Source organism: Mastomys coucha, unplaced genomic scaffold (assembly GCF_008632895.1).
Source record: "Mastomys coucha isolate ucsf_1 unplaced genomic scaffold, UCSF_Mcou_1 pScaffold6, whole genome shotgun sequence".
NCBI classification, from domain to species: Eukaryota; Metazoa; Chordata; class Mammalia; order Rodentia; family Muridae; genus Mastomys; species Mastomys coucha.
In genome coordinates this window covers 95,765,104-95,779,883 of record NW_022196912.1, presented here as the reverse complement: position 1 = coordinate 95,779,883, position 14,780 = coordinate 95,765,104, and the positions used below count along the sequence as shown (strand labels likewise).

The following is a 14,780-nucleotide window of genomic DNA, read 5'->3' as shown; positions in this document are numbered from 1 at the left end:
TTTTCTCAGGTGAGGTTCCCTCTTCTTAAATGACTCTAACTTGTGTCAGAAAACTAGCCAGCACAGGAGCCTTACATAGATGGTGACATCCTCAATCTAGTTCCAGTCCAGAACTCTAGTATGACTTAACCAGCCACCTGTTGAATGGTTCTACTCTGTGTTTGAAGAGGGGCAATTGCTCAAAGCTGGCATTCCATACCAGCTAATCTTCCCTCCTGGATCCATGTTTTTGCTTTCTGCCCCCCCCCCCACACACATACACGGCATCTCACTGTTCCTTGATCCCTCACTTCACACACTAGAGACAAGCTTTGAGTGTTGTTCCTTCCACTGTATTTATAAAACCCACACTCCTCCTTTCCTCCTACTACTCCCTTTCTGGTTCTAACACTCCCTGTGTTGGGTAACTACAGTGCCTCTCCAACTGCTTCCTTAGTCTCTTGGGCCTTGCCCCATTGTTGCTAGAGTTATGTTCCTAAAAAGTCTGTCTGTGGCATTTCCTCGTTCAAAACCTTCACTTTCAAAAACAAAACAAAAACTTCACTTTCCCTTCACGGTTTCCTTTGTTTGGGGGATTCTGGGTGCTTGTTTAGTTTCTCTGTGTAGGCCTGGCTGTCCTGGATCTCTGTAGCTCAGGCTGGTCTCGAATTTACAGGGATCCATCTGCCTCTGCCTCCTGAGTGCTGGGATCAAAGGCCTGTGTCACCACCAACCAGCCTTTCTGATTCTTCAGCATCATAGTCCACGACCCTCTCTAATGCTACCTCTCCCCCATTCCTTGGACAATTCCAATCTGGGATGTCTCTGGCCACTACCACTCAGGATGGAAGGGTGGGATGAGGTGTCATGGAAAAGCACTCATTACATGGCACCAATGAGTTTCATTGTATGAAACTAGCAACTCAGAAGTAGCACTCGCTGGTCACTTGCGTTCTGCTGTCTCAAACCCATTGTTTTTGTCGACTGTTTTTAATTATTTAGGTTAGCAAAGAAGGTAATGGCATTTTCATAATGTGTCATCATTCTTTGATCTCATTCGCTCTCCCATCTTAGCTTTCCTTAAATAATAAAAATCACTATTTGGACCAGGTGCCCTATTTCTACCCAACTACTTGCTGACTTGTTGGTCTGCTTAAGATCCCTTTGAGAAATATACTGATTCCTTCATTTTACCCACCTAAGGTGCCAAAAGACTAGGTTTCTGGTGATAACTGGTATGTCCACATCTCTCTGCATAGGCGTATTATGTATGTATGTATGTATGTATGTATGTATATATATATATATGCATACATGTGTAGTTACTGTATTTTTAATTGCTTTGTCGTCCTCTAAGCAAACAAATGAATGATGTTAAGTGGCCACCAGGAGGCGCCAGGAGCAGCGAGAGTCCTGCGGTACCTTGGCGGTAGAGGTGGAGGAGATGGATGCAGAGGCGAGGGAAGAACCCAGCTTCCTTTTTTAAGAATCAGTGTGAGCAAGGGAGCAGAGCCACGTTATTTTAGGGAGACTTTGTCGCACTCCCCCTCCCCCGGGTAGGTAGCGTCTGCGATGTGTGCACCCTGTTCGTAGTCTCCCATGGAGAGACGCTGGCTGCGGCAGCCGGCAGTAACCCGACCCCGCCGGCGCAGGAATTGAAGAAGCGCCGGGGAGAGCAGCGAGAGGTGAACAAAAGCCCTCGGCAAGGGGGCCGGAGTCCCGACCTGGGGTAAGTGAACCCGCTCGGAGACCTAGCAGCTCCCAGTATGGAGCAGCAGGGTTTACGGCGCTCTGAGAGCCCACTCCCCTGAGATGCGGTGCGGGAACCGGTGAGCATCAGGGGCTGGTGTCTGAGTCCACCATACTGGGGCTGATGGTACCTTTAACGGCACATTCAGCCTTGGAGATCGGGTGCATCAGGGAGGATTCGGGTGCTTCATGCATCCTGGGCAATCACCGGGTGGGGGCTGGAGGAAGAGGCAGGCAGAGCTGCCAGCAAGCCCCGCTGGAGAGGCTGGAGAAAGAATCCATCACTCCCCTCAGAGGAGCCTTTGGAGACTCTTCTCAGCCCTTCCATCTCTCGGGGGCCCCGCGCCCCGGGTCCCTTTGGCAGAGAGAAATCAACCATAAACTTCTTCCTAGGCAACTGGGGCCCTCGCGGCAATGCACTTTGGCATGCACTGGCCTCTTCCCCTTTTGTGTTCTTGCAAAGCTGCATCCCAGCAGCCCGCCTAAGCTACAGACAAATAGCTAATCCTCCCGGGAATCCTCCAGCGCCTCCCTCGCTGGCTGCAGCCTTTCTTGCGCTTCAGCCTTTGCAGGAAGGGGAAGCATCTAGCGGGCCTCACGCCAATGTGGTCCCCCGAAAGGCCCTGCATTCTAGGACTGAGGGAGACTGAGGCTGCTGTCTGAGGCCCAGCGTCTCCCCACCCCAGCTGTCCAGCCTGAGTTTTTCGGGGCATCAGTTTTAGGATTTACGTTCCATCAGGCCCCTGAGCCTAATCTGAAATCGGATTAAGTTGGGAAGGGTAAATATGGCTGAAGAGGGAGAAACAGCTCACAGATCTTCTATGTCCCCCCCGCCCCCTGTCATCTCAGGGACTCCAACAAAGGACGGGGTTCAGCTATGGTGGACCCGGTGCCAGAAGAAGAGAAAGAGGGAGCGGAGCCTGGTGGCTCAGAAGGGGATGAGGCCACAGCGTCCGTGCCCCACGATGCCCAGGGAGCCCAGCAGCCTGCTGCCTCCTCGGCCTCCGCCTCCGCGGCGGCGCCCCGAAAGGCTGAAGTCCCCTGCGGGGCAGAAGGCGGACGTCGGGAGCAGTCTCCGTTGCTGCACCTCGATCTCTTCAATTTCGCCTGCCCCGAGGCAGAGGGCAGCCGCTATGTCCTAACCAGCCCCCGCTCTCTGGAGGCCTGCGCCCGCTGTGCGGTCAAGCCAGTAGAGCTGCTGCCTCGGGCCCTGGCCGACCTGGTGCGCGAGGCACCGGGCCGCTCCATGCGGGTGGCCACCGGCCTGTACGAGGCCTACGAGGCGGAGCGCCTGGCCAAACTGCAGCAGTGCCGCGCCGAGCGCGAGCGCATCATGCGCGAGGAGAAGCGGCGCCTGTTCACACCGAAGGGTCCGGCGGCAGCCCCGGCCTCCTCCTCCGCCTCCGCCTCGGCGCTGAGCGCGGGCAGCAGCAGCAGCTGCAGCAGCAGCAGCAGCCTCCCGGCGTCGCCCGCCTCGCGAGTTGCTCGAAGGACTTCTCCCAGTCCTCCCGCCAGGAGCCGGCCTCCGCCCGCGGGTTCTCGGACAGGTAGGAAGAGCCACTCGCTGGACTCGCTCTCTCGCCGGCGGGACGGTGCCCTGAGCTCCGAGTCCGGGGCCTCGTCGTCGTCCTACAGCGGGGAGAGCCTTCGGGAGCTTCGCTGGCCACCTCGAGCTTCAGCCAGGAACAGCTGCCCCGCGGGCTCGGCGGCGTCGGCGCCCAACCCACAAGGCCGCCCTTCTGCCCTCGCTCTGGTTCCACTCACGGCCCGCAGCTTCAGCCTCGGAGACCTGAGCCACTCGCCGCAGACCGCTCAGCATGTGGAGCGCATCGTCCGCCAAGTGCGCGCCGAGCGAGGCCTGCGCGGGGTACCCGAGCGCGACCGGAAGATCGCCGCCCTCATGCTGGCCCGGCACCAGGAAGAGCGCCTGTTGCTGGAGCAGCGCGCTGCGGCCCACGGCCAGTGGGAGCAGCAGCGCGTGCGCGCCGAGCAGAGGCGGGAGCGCGAGGAGCGGGAGAAGCAGCGCGCGCTGGAGCAGGGCCGGCGGGCTTGGGCGGCGCAGGTGGAGGAGCGGCGCGGTCGCCGGGGCCGGGAGGAGCGCGAGGCCGCGCGGAGGCGGCAGCAGCAGTGCGAGCGCAGCGAGGAACGGCGGCGGGAACTGGCGGAGCGCCAGGGCCTGCTGCGGCGGGAGCGGGTGGAACGCGCCGCGCGGGACGACCGGCTGCGCAAGCTGCAGCAGGAGCAGAACCTGAAGCAGAGGGAGGAGGGCCTGCAGGAGGGGCGGCAGCGCGCGGAGCTGGTCCGCAGGGAGCGCGCCCAGCGAGCAGCGCGCGCCCGAGAGCGACAAGAGGGTCAGCTGCAGCGGGAGAAACGTGAGCTGAGCCGGGCCGAGCGGGCGCGCCACGAGGCCCTGCTTCGAGGCCGAGTCCGGCAGCAGCAGGAGGAACGGGAGGGCCTGCGGAGCTCCCTGGAAGCCAGCTTGGGCCGCGCGCAAGAGAACTACGAGCAGCTGCAGGAGCAGCGCGCCCGGGAGCTGCGGGAGCGCGCCCGGAGAGAGGAGCTCCAGGGCCGGCGAGCGAAGGAAGCGGCGGAGCGCAAAGAGCGGGAGCATCGGGAGCACTTGGAGGCGCTGGCGCGAGCCGGAGAACGACGGCTGCAGCACGCGGCGCAGGTGGCCGAGGAGGCGGTGCAGCAGAAGGCCCGGCGTGTGGTTCAGACTCGCCTGGAGAAGGAGAGGGCCCAGCGTGCCAACAAGGAGAAGGTGGACAGAGACGAAGACTGCCGCCGCCGCGAGCTGCTGCAGGCCATTGGGCTCAAGCTGGAGCGCAGCGAGCAGCTCTCCCGAGAACGGCGAAGCGCGCTGGAGAGCGCTCGGTCCACGGCCCGAGCCTCCTTCCATGTGCGGGAGAAGGTGCGGGAGGAGACCAACACGCGCTCTTTTGACCGCATGGTGCGAGAGGCCCAGCTACATGCCAGCCTGGACCGCAAATGACAGCCGTACTGCTGGATATTAGCCAGGTGTGGCCTCCCTTAGTCACTTTGACCAAACACCAGGCTTCTCCAGTCCAGCTGCCACACCACGAACTCTCCAGACTAATGAACCACGAGGCACTGAGAAGCCAGCCAGATACGGTGTTTTTCCATCTGTCACCATTGTTTTTACAGACTTACTCTGTTTGGAAATGACATGGCACAATCTACCCACATCCACTTGGATCTTTGGGTTGGAATAGAAAGTAGCTAGGGAGGAAGAGGATGGTCCCTAGGAGAGATCACAGAGTCCAACGTGGGGCTCTCCTCCACAGCTGCCTTGGGCATCTTTCTAACATTTTCGTCCAAGACGATTTAAGTTGCAGCAGCCGAGGGTATATCTCCCAGACTCACCTCTATCATTGAAAATACAAGTTACACAGAACTTGAAAGTTTCCCAAGAAAGCACAGCTCTTCTAAGATGCCAGTTCATGCACAAACGACTACAAAGCTATTGCTGGGCTATTAATTGGACACGTGAACAAATTATCCTATTCCCATAATATTTTCAGTTGAGTCCCTTGGCTTTCTAGTTAGACAATCATCTCCAGATAATGATCCCTTATTCTCCCAAGTGGTATAGGGAATGGGTTGGATTGGTGATACTGTTTAGCTTTAGTGGAAGCCCTCCATCCTCCAACTCCCTGGAGGTGGCTGGTTTCCTTAGGCAGCAGTGTTCCACCCCATGAGGCTTCCATGGAAGGTGATGCATTTCAGTGGAGGCAGTGTCTGAGGCCCACTTCCCTGTGTGGGGCCAGCTCCTGCAAACAGAAGCCATTGCCTTACAAAGCAGACCTATCTTCTGTGCCTGCCCAGGCCACTCTTGCCTAAAGCTCCAGCCTTGAATGCAGTCTGGAGGGTGAGTGTGTAGGATTCCCTCTGTGACTTAGTTCAGTGCTCTGAGGACAATTTAGGATCCTTGGCTGCTTGCCTGTTGTGGCTGAAGGGCTAGCATTGCCTCTGTGTGGAGCTGTGCTATTGTTGGTGGGGTATCACTCTTTCCCTGGGGGCCGGGGAAAAGGAGTCTTCCCTCTTTAAATTCCTGGTACCCTCTCCCTTATACCTGAAGTATTCAATCAGTCTCTTGGTGCCTCACCTTTCCCATCTGCTAGATGGGGCCATCAGAACTCTTCTGGTACCTCAAAGTCTCCCGAATCCAAAGCATCCCTTCAGTGTTATTTGTTGGTCTCCTTTGTGCCTTTCTTGACCTGGAGTTGGGAGGCAGGAGGATTGCTGTTAGCCTCGTCTGTTTCTGGTAATATGGATTTCTGGCTTTAGACGGGGCAGTGCATCACAGAGAGATGGTCATTTAGCATCCAAGGTGTGTGTGAGGTGGGGAGGGGTGCTTGCAATACCAAGCCGCTCCCTGGTCAGAAGGTTCAGTTATCACTCCGCAGTTTTAACCCCACAGAGTGCTCCTTCCCCCATTCAGATCCACCTGTCAGCTACGTCTTCACCAGGGGAGGTGGAAAGTCAACCACCTCCTCTTACATTACATCAAGGTCAGGAAGTAAAAAACTTACCAAAAAGAAAGGAACCAGGGTAGAGACATACTGCATTAGATGTGTTTCTGTGTCTTTTCTGCGGGCAGAATCATCCCTATAGTGACTGGCTGTTGCCCACACCCCTCATTGACCCCACCCCATCACACGCTAAGAGGAGTCTTGTGTAGAAGAAAGCTGTGTTTAGGTGTCACGCATGAGATAATGTGGAACCAGGAAAGGAGCAATGCACCAACTCTTGCTTCTTGAGTGGGTGGGTTCTCCCTTAATTTCCTTGTCAGTGAGCTGTAATAACTGGTGTTGTCTCTGAGATAGGAGCATTTAACTCAAAAATTAATGTGATTATGGTCCTTTGGCCTTGTGGTCCCTGGGTTGCTTCTGAAACCTTCATGGAAAGCTCCACTCTTTAAAGTCCTTACTTCAAGGGATGAGCATTTGCTTGAGGAGGCAATCCGGTGGTCTGAACCAAGCACTGGAAAGCACACGGGTGATCTCACCTGGCCTCTCACCCAGGCTGCTTCCCACCTGACTGGGTGACTTCAGGTTGATCACCTTTCTTAGTTCCCATAGGTGTAGAACTGAGTTCTGGTTTATGTTGACTTAGAATGATGATGACATTTGCTGTTTCTCTCACTCTGGAACTACAGGGTTACATGGCTCCTGTGCTGTACTGGGCAGTGTAGTGTACCATCATGATTTGGTGCAGAAGGAACAGTCTTGAGAAGCTCATTCAGATCCAGAGTCACACGTGACGTACAGGCCCAGGCCAGAATGTTGACAAATTATAGACACTGAGAGAACCACTGTGTAAAGATACAAACAGTGTAGGTTTTTACCAAAACGTCTGTATAGCCAAGTATAATTAAAGCAAAAACAGAATTCAGACCTAGTGACAGTAAGAAGTGGTACCTTCAAGTTCCAGACCATCTATTAGGATACTCTACTAAAGTTGGACATGGTGGTTCACATCTTTACTCCTAACCCTGAGGATGCTGAAGTAGATGGATAATTATATTGAGTCATCCTGGGCCAGATAGCTAGATGCTGTCAAAACAGAACAAACAAAAAAATGCAAGGAGAATCACTTGTATATTCTAAAGAAATGTTCATGTTTCTCTCTAGAGATAATGAATGTCCAAAGTCTCTTTTGGGCCCCTAATTTAAATTTGCACAGAGGAGAAGTTTTATTTTACTCTGACATGCAGCAAGAGGACATTGGTGTGGAGCAGAGATGATGGATGGAAAATTGCCTCCAAACAGCATTCTAACAGGTGTCCAGGATTGAGCATGCTGGGGATTTTTTACCATCTAGGAGATCCCAACCTCGGAGTGGCTACAACCACACATTTACTCTTTTGGGACATTTGCTACTTCAAGAAAGAGAGAGTAATATGAGTAATAAAAGGAAGTGAAGTAATATGAGAAGGGGTAGGAAGGGTTGGGAAAGCTTTAATTCAGTTGAATACCAAGAAAACAAGCCAAAACCATTCCAGAAGAAATTCTTGATGAAGCTAGTCCAACGTTCTGCTGTAGCAGGGACATGAGTCTACACCCATCTGAACAGGAAAATGGAGATTCCCTTTGGGGAGCATGCAGGCTGGGTTTCAATGGAACAGTCAAAAGGATTTGCCAAAGGCCAAAAAAAAGGGTCTGCAGGGTAGTGAAGACAGAGGAATGTTTTATGTTGCTCTAACATAATACCCAAGGCTAAGTTAAAAAATAAAAGAGATTTGTTGCTGACAGTTCTGGAGGTGTAAGAACATGTTGCCAGCATCTGCTTGCCTTCTGATGAGGTCTTCAGGGGATCATCACATTTCAGAGGCTCCTGGGGAAGGTTTTACACATAAAACAGGAAGCAAGAGACAGGAGACGCCAGAGGCATTTGTATGTCAACCCACCCTTAAAAGAACTTAGCCACTCCCACAAGACCCAGCCCATTTTGCAAGACCAGCATTACATCCATAATGTAAATACCTTTCATTAGATCCCACCTCTTAAAGGTCCCACCACCTGGACACTATCACCATGGCAACCATGACCCCAGCACATAAGCTGTCTGAGAGGCAAACCATATCCAATGAACAACAATGAAAATGTAGTCTGAATTCTGGATATTTTGTAGTCTTTAGCAGTCTCCCTCCGCTACACTGTCTGTTGAGACAGATGCAACTCTGTAGAGGGGCTACATAAATATTTACCATCAAATCACCTAGATAAGTACATAAATATTGGATGGAGAGGAGGCTGGAGGTATGGGTAAATGCTGACCAGAGAAAATCTGTATAGAACAGTTTGTTTATGCAGGCCTCCATTTAGTCAACAAATCTTCACTAAGCACATACTACATGACAAATACTATTGTTTGATTGATTGTTTTGTTTTTTTTTTTTTTGAGTCAAGGTCTCTCTGTGTAGGCCAGGCTGTCCTGGAACTCAAACTGTAGGCCAGGCTGGCCTCAGACTCTGGGATCCACCTGTCTCTGCCTCCTAAATGGGATTAAAGGAATACATCACACTCCTGACCCCAAATACAACTCACAATATTGGTGAAATTGAATCCCTCAGTACTGACCTTAGGGGTGATTTGTGCTACAACACATAAACGCGTTGTAACACGTCATAAACATGTCTTTTTCCCCCCACTGGGCTTGCCTATCTTCCCACCTAGATATACACAGTCTCAGGTAGCCCCAATTGTCCTGCAAGGCACTAGCCTCAAGCCTCTTTAGTCTCCTAGAGACAAGCCATCATAGAGTCAGGGCTGCTCTTCTTCCTTCCTTAAAATTATGAGGCATGGGAGAGAGAAAGATTGAGAATATTACCTTCCAGGGTGTCATTTTAGAGAGAAGGCATACATAATCATTGTGGATCCAGAAGACCAAGCCTCAGGCCATACAGAGTCCCTGGGGTGTCTGCTCCATCATTCAGCTGTTATTGCTAAGATAGTCAACATTTCAAAAATATTTCCAATATAAAAGTCCCCCCAAAAAGATTTCTCGTTAAGTCCAAATTCATGAGAAAATTAAAAATATCCCACACCTAGAAACCTGACTAAGTGCATCTAGGCAGCTGAGCATGGTGGTACATGCCTTTAATCCCAGCACTCAGGAGGCAGAAGAAGGTGGATCTCTATGAGTTCAAGGCCAGCCTGGTCTACAGAGGGAGTTCCAGAACAGCCAGGGCTACACAGAGAAACCCTGTCTTAAACAAACAAACAAGCAAGCAAAGCCTCTCATTAGCCACAGGTTGCTAGGTAGACTTGCCTTTTCCCACTGTGTAACTACACGGCTCTATCTTTATATCTTAGAGAAGCTTGGCAAGAGCATAAAGAAACAGATGTTGGTAGATGTGTTTTTGCTTTTTAGATAGAGTCTCTGTGTAGCCCAGGCTTGTCCTCATTTTGCCGTCCTCCTGACCAAGCACCAAGACCCAGGATAATGAACATGCGTCATCATTGCCCAGTTGACACAGCTTGGAAAGGGACCAGCAGCAGACATCTCTAGGTTCTAGAATGGTTAGGTGCTCTATGTGGTGCCTGACTTGGTGTGTCTGGAGTAGCACCCACGTATTAGAACTGGCCCCGGCCTGCTTATGAGTGTCTTTACAGAAGGACACCTCATTAACTCAAACACAGAGCTCTCCAGCATTCTCTCTACACGCACATCCTCCTGCTTTATGCCTCCCTCCCACACACCAGTATGTCCCCACTCCTGCACAACTACCCCTGATGCTGCTTGGCTTCTAATAGGTCAGGGCTAGTATACAGGCTAGAGGCACTCGGATGTTAGGGCATGGGGGACATGGGACATGTTCTTCTGATGATCGCTGACAACACAGTTATTTGCAGTTATTGCTCCCGGATTCATCGAGTGCAGTCACGGCCCTCCAGGTGACAAGAGCCCTTTCCACTCATCACGTGCACTCACACCCCTCATGAGCAGGAATAGCAGTCCCATGTGATTTTCCAACCTTCCGTCACTTTGAGCTGCTTGTATCTTTCTTCCTCTCCACTGGCACAGTACTGATAGCGTGTTAGCATGTTTTTGTCTCTGACTCTTCCACAATTCACAGGACTGTCAGAAAGATGATTCACATCTACTGCCTTCAGTGCACATGAGTCGGTGCAACAACACTAACAATCCTAGTTGGGGTTCTGAAGCAGGAGGTAACTCATGGCTCTCATGTTCTCCCAGAGAGCAGTAAGTTATTTCTTGGGGAACCAACCTATTCTTTGGTGGAGGGGGTTGGGGCTGTTGCTTCCACCTTCTTCTAGTGGGCTGAAGGATTCCATCTGAAGACTATGCCTCTGGTCTATTAAGTGGAATCTGCATTTTCCAGGTCTTCCATTGAGCTTCCTGGATGACTAAGGCATTTCAGGTTGTACTGAGCCCTACCTCCCCTGTGTGTTCCTTCACTTTATGTGAGAGATTGCGTAGGAGGTGGAATTTAGGTGTCCTACTATCAGCAGTTGAGACCATCTGAGGGTGACAGAATGAATGGTGTTCATGCCACATGATTACCACACTTTCAGTGCAAGGGATTTGCCAAAGGAGCAGGTGTCTTGGCTCGTTCAGACCAATCCCACACTCCCACCTGCCCCTTTGTTATGTGTTAAAAGGAGACATAGATCCTATTTGGTAGGAAGTTGTTAAAATGGTTCTTGCTTTAAAAGCTCTGGAAAACAGCGCTCAATTAGTAGACAGTTTTGGCTGGTCTTGGGGTGTGGCATAGGAAAGGATTTGAGTGATTGAGTTAAAGTACAGGGTTGGGGTCACCAGATTTGGATGGCATCTCTTCTGGGGTTGTCTGTGTCAAACACTATGTAACAAGACCCCAAATCTTAAAGGAAGGAGAATAATGATTCCCCTGGGGCTATGCATTAGTCTCATGTTGGCTGAGGGTAGGAGGGGGGTATGGGTTTTTTGTTTGTTTGTTTTTGTTTTTGTTTTTGAATACTAAACTACCTTGTTGGGCAGTAAAGTTGACATGGACAGTAATTTTGAAATTTGTGTTTTATGAATGTACATTGATCCACCGAGATGCTAGGCAGATGGGCTGGCCCTGGCTGTGCATTGGACATGAAAATGAAGAATGTAGCAAGCAAGCTGCTTTGTCACTTTGCATCTGTCTTTGGATATCCTAAGGAAGCCCCAGAGGATCTTAGAGGTCTCCTGAGTCCTCAGCAAAATACGAGCGTAGGCAGAATGTTCCTCCCAGGGATAGCCGCTTGTTTGAAAAGTACTCACAGGATGAACAAAATGCACAGCAGAAGGGGGAGGGCTTGCTGAGCTTGAGGTGGGATTACAAGGGTGGTAATAGCTATTGCATTCGAAGCCCTTACACCGTGAAGGTGGACATGTAAATTTATTATTATCCTTTTAATTTTATATGTGTGAACATTTTGTTTGCATGCATGTGTGTCTGCACTCCAGGTGTGGGCCTGGTACCCTGTTCCAAGAGGTCAGAAGAGTGTATAGGATTCCCTGGTACTGGAGTTGCAGATGGTTGTGAGCTGCCATATTGATGCTGGGAATCAAACCTGCGTTCTCTGGAAGTGCAGCTAGTGCTCTTAACGACGAAACCATCTTTCTGTCTCCAAGGGTCACATTTTAAAGCACTTAATCCTCACAATGAGATAAGCACTTAGTCCCGTTCTATAAGTGATAACATCAAGCCACTAAGCAGTTTTTCCAGCCATCCAGCAAATGCTGTACAGTTAACATGGCTGGACAATACACATCTTTATCCAGTGTGTTCTGTTGCTCCCTGAAATCAGTGGGAATGGTATTTTATAAATGTAAAAAGGGTTTTTTTGGGGTGTCCTGATCACAGCTCTTGGTAGCCCATCGGCAAACCTGTTGACAATGAGGTGGAATGAAACTCTCTTGCCGAGAGACTAGGGGAAGGGGCCAGTTTACTGATGCTAAACCTTACCACATCTGGGTTGGTGCACCTCCTGTAGCAGAAATACTCAAAGGGTGGTCCCTGGACCAGTAGCCCAGCATCAGACATAAGGGGTAGGACCCTCAGTTTGGGTTTCAGCTATCTCTGGATGATTCTGACATATACTCAAGCTTGAAACCACTGCTGTAGAACTATCCTTCCCAACTGAGCAACCATGAGAGTATGAGTCTTTAAGTTTAAGCTAACTGCATTTAAATAAAGCTAAGAATTCAGCTCCACGCAAGGCAAGTGGTCTGCAGCCATGTGTTGGAGAGGCTGTGATCAGATGGCACAAATCTACAGCACCGCAGAAAGCTCTGAGGTGGTGGTCAACCCCTTTAGGGAACTCACTGGTCCTTTCACAGGGGTCGCCTATGACCATTGGAAAACACAGATATTTACATTACAATTTGTAACAGCAGAAAAATTACAGTTATGGAGTAGCAATGAAATAATGTTATGGTTGGTTGTCACCACACCATGAGGAACTGTATTAAAGGGCCGCTGCAGCATTAGGAAGGTTGAGAACCACTGTTATCGAGGAGCACTACAACTGGAGAGCCCTGCTCCAGCATCTTCTCCTTGAAGGCATCCACGGACCACAACTCCACTTGGGAGTTGTTTAGACATGAACAGCTTGGGCTGCCTCCCAGACCTTCTGCATCCGAGTCCGGCTTTTTTGCAAGATCCCCAGGTGGTTCACATTCCATATTCAAGCTGAACTCTCCTTGTTGCAGAAACAAGCCCAGATCATGTTCCATTTGCCTCTGTGGTGAGCTCCCACTGGAACATTCTCCCTACCTCCTGGTATTAGCTATTTTTGTGAGTTAATGGAGAAAAGATCCATCTCAGTGCAGTTTCATAGATTTCTGTCTGTTATCCTTGCTCTACTCATTCTGGGACTGTGCTGGGTCAAAATATTACAGGAGCACAGGGATGCAACTGTTCACCTCATGGTGAACAGAAAGCAGAAAGCCAAACAGGGATCAGGGACGGATATAACCTTCAAAGCCAAGGTTCCTATAACCCAGCCACTTCCTCAAGCCACCAGCTGGGATCCAGTCTTCAACACAGGAGAGGCATTTCACATTTAAAGCATCCCTCTACCTCAGTGTTCCTTTGTAACTCTTCCCTGGCTGCTGAATGGTGTCCTCCGGAGCTTGGCTTCCATTTTCTGAGCTTCTAGATGAAATTTTCAAGTTCACAGAGAAGCTGGCACCATCTATCCATCCATCTACCCATTAGAGTGCTAGGAGCAAGCCTCTCCGAAGCCAGATGTGCCTATGTAGGGAATTCCCACTCTAGAAGCCAGATGTGCCTATGTAGGGAATTCCCACTCTAGAAGCCAGATGTGCCTATGTAGGGAATTCCCACTCCAGACACTCCATGCATTGTGATGTATGGGCTGGCTGCAAGGGTCCACAACTCAGATTCCAGGCATCTCTAGGTTTTCTGGAAGACTTTGTCCTACTGATAAAACAAGTCAATTACATTTAATTTTTTTATTAGATATTTTCTTTATTTACATGTCATATGATTTCTCCTTTCCCAGTTTCCTCTCCAAAAAAAAAACAAAAACAAAAACAAAAACAAGAACAAACCCCTGTTGCCTCCCCCCTTCCTCTCATTTAATTTTTTTTTAAAGTGGCTAGAGTACTTTATTTTGTTTGTTTGTTTGGTTTTGGTTTTTGGTTTTTTGAGACAGAGTTTCTCTGTATAGCCCTGGCTGTCCTGGAACTCACTCTGTAGACCAGGCTGGCCTCGAACTCAGAAATCCACCTGCCTCTGTCTCCCAAGTGCTGGGACTAAAAGCGTGCGCCACCACCGCCCGGCTGGCTAGAGTTCTTTAATAAAAAGAAACCCCTACCTCTTTGCTCTCCATATTTTGAGGCTTGCCAGCATTCCTTTTTTTTTTCTTTTTTTTTTTTTTTTAATTTTCTGGGTACTATCAGTATTGCCAGCCATAATCCTTCAGACACAGGTAAGCACTTGTTTCCACTACTAGGTGAAGCCAGGGGTCCGAGTGGCAAAGCCTGCTTCCTTCCTGAAGTGGAGGCTCCACTGCACTAGTCTACCTCACTTTGAAACGCATGTGACACTAGTCAGAGAAGCACTGCCTGCTTCTTGCCTCACATTCACAACAGAAAGGAATGGGGAGTGAAGCAGTTTTCAACTCCTTGATGTGAGTGTAACCAGAGTTTCATGTGGGTGTAACCTGGGTTTCTGAGTCAGACTGTTGCCACAGGTAAAGGGCAGGAAAGGAGGAAGTAAGCAAAACTTCTCTAGCAAGATAAGGGCTAGCTAGGAAAGGTTATTAAAACAAGTAAAAGAGCCGGGCGTGGTGGCGCACGCCTTTAGTCCCAGCACTTGGGAGGCAGAAGCAGGCAGATCTCTGAGTTCAAGACCAGCCTGGTCTACAGAGTGAGCTCCAGGACAGCCAGGGCTATACAGAGAAACCCTGTCTTGAAAAAAACCCCAAAAAAAAAAAAAAAAAAAACTTTAAAAAAAAAACAAGTAAAAGAAAGGAAAAGGGAAGAAAGGAAGGAAGAAAGGAAAAAAGAAAAGGGGGGCTGCTCCT

The 14,780-nt window shown here is 50.3% G+C and overlaps 1 protein-coding gene and 1 long non-coding RNA gene across 3 annotated transcripts; one reads left to right on the top strand and one right to left on the bottom strand.

Annotated features, from left to right (window-relative positions):
* The first annotated feature begins 1,335 nt into the window (after window positions 1–1,335).
* On the top strand, window positions 1,336–11,256 carry Ccdc177 (coiled-coil domain containing 177). 2 transcript variants are annotated; one of them, XM_031356625.1, is made up of 2 exons: window positions 1,336–1,708; window positions 2,578–11,256. In XM_031356625.1, exon 2 carries the CDS (start codon window positions 2,606–2,608, stop codon window positions 4,718–4,720), a length of 2,115 nt encoding a protein of 704 aa, XP_031212485.1. In that variant the 5' UTR covers window positions 1,336–1,708; window positions 2,578–2,605; the 3' UTR covers window positions 4,721–11,256. The 2 variants fall into 2 exon arrangements, with proteins under 2 accessions (XP_031212485.1, XP_031212484.1); XM_031356624.1 differs by having other exon boundaries at window positions 1,336–1,808.
* On the bottom strand, window positions 6,297–13,565 carry LOC116080277. Its single transcript, XR_004114378.1, has 3 exons — window positions 13,310–13,565; window positions 7,170–7,304; window positions 6,297–7,063 (listed from the first exon to the last, which is right to left on the bottom strand). It is a non-coding gene; the product is annotated as an uncharacterized LOC116080277 (long non-coding RNA).
* Window positions 13,566–14,780: the final 1,215 nt, after the last annotated feature.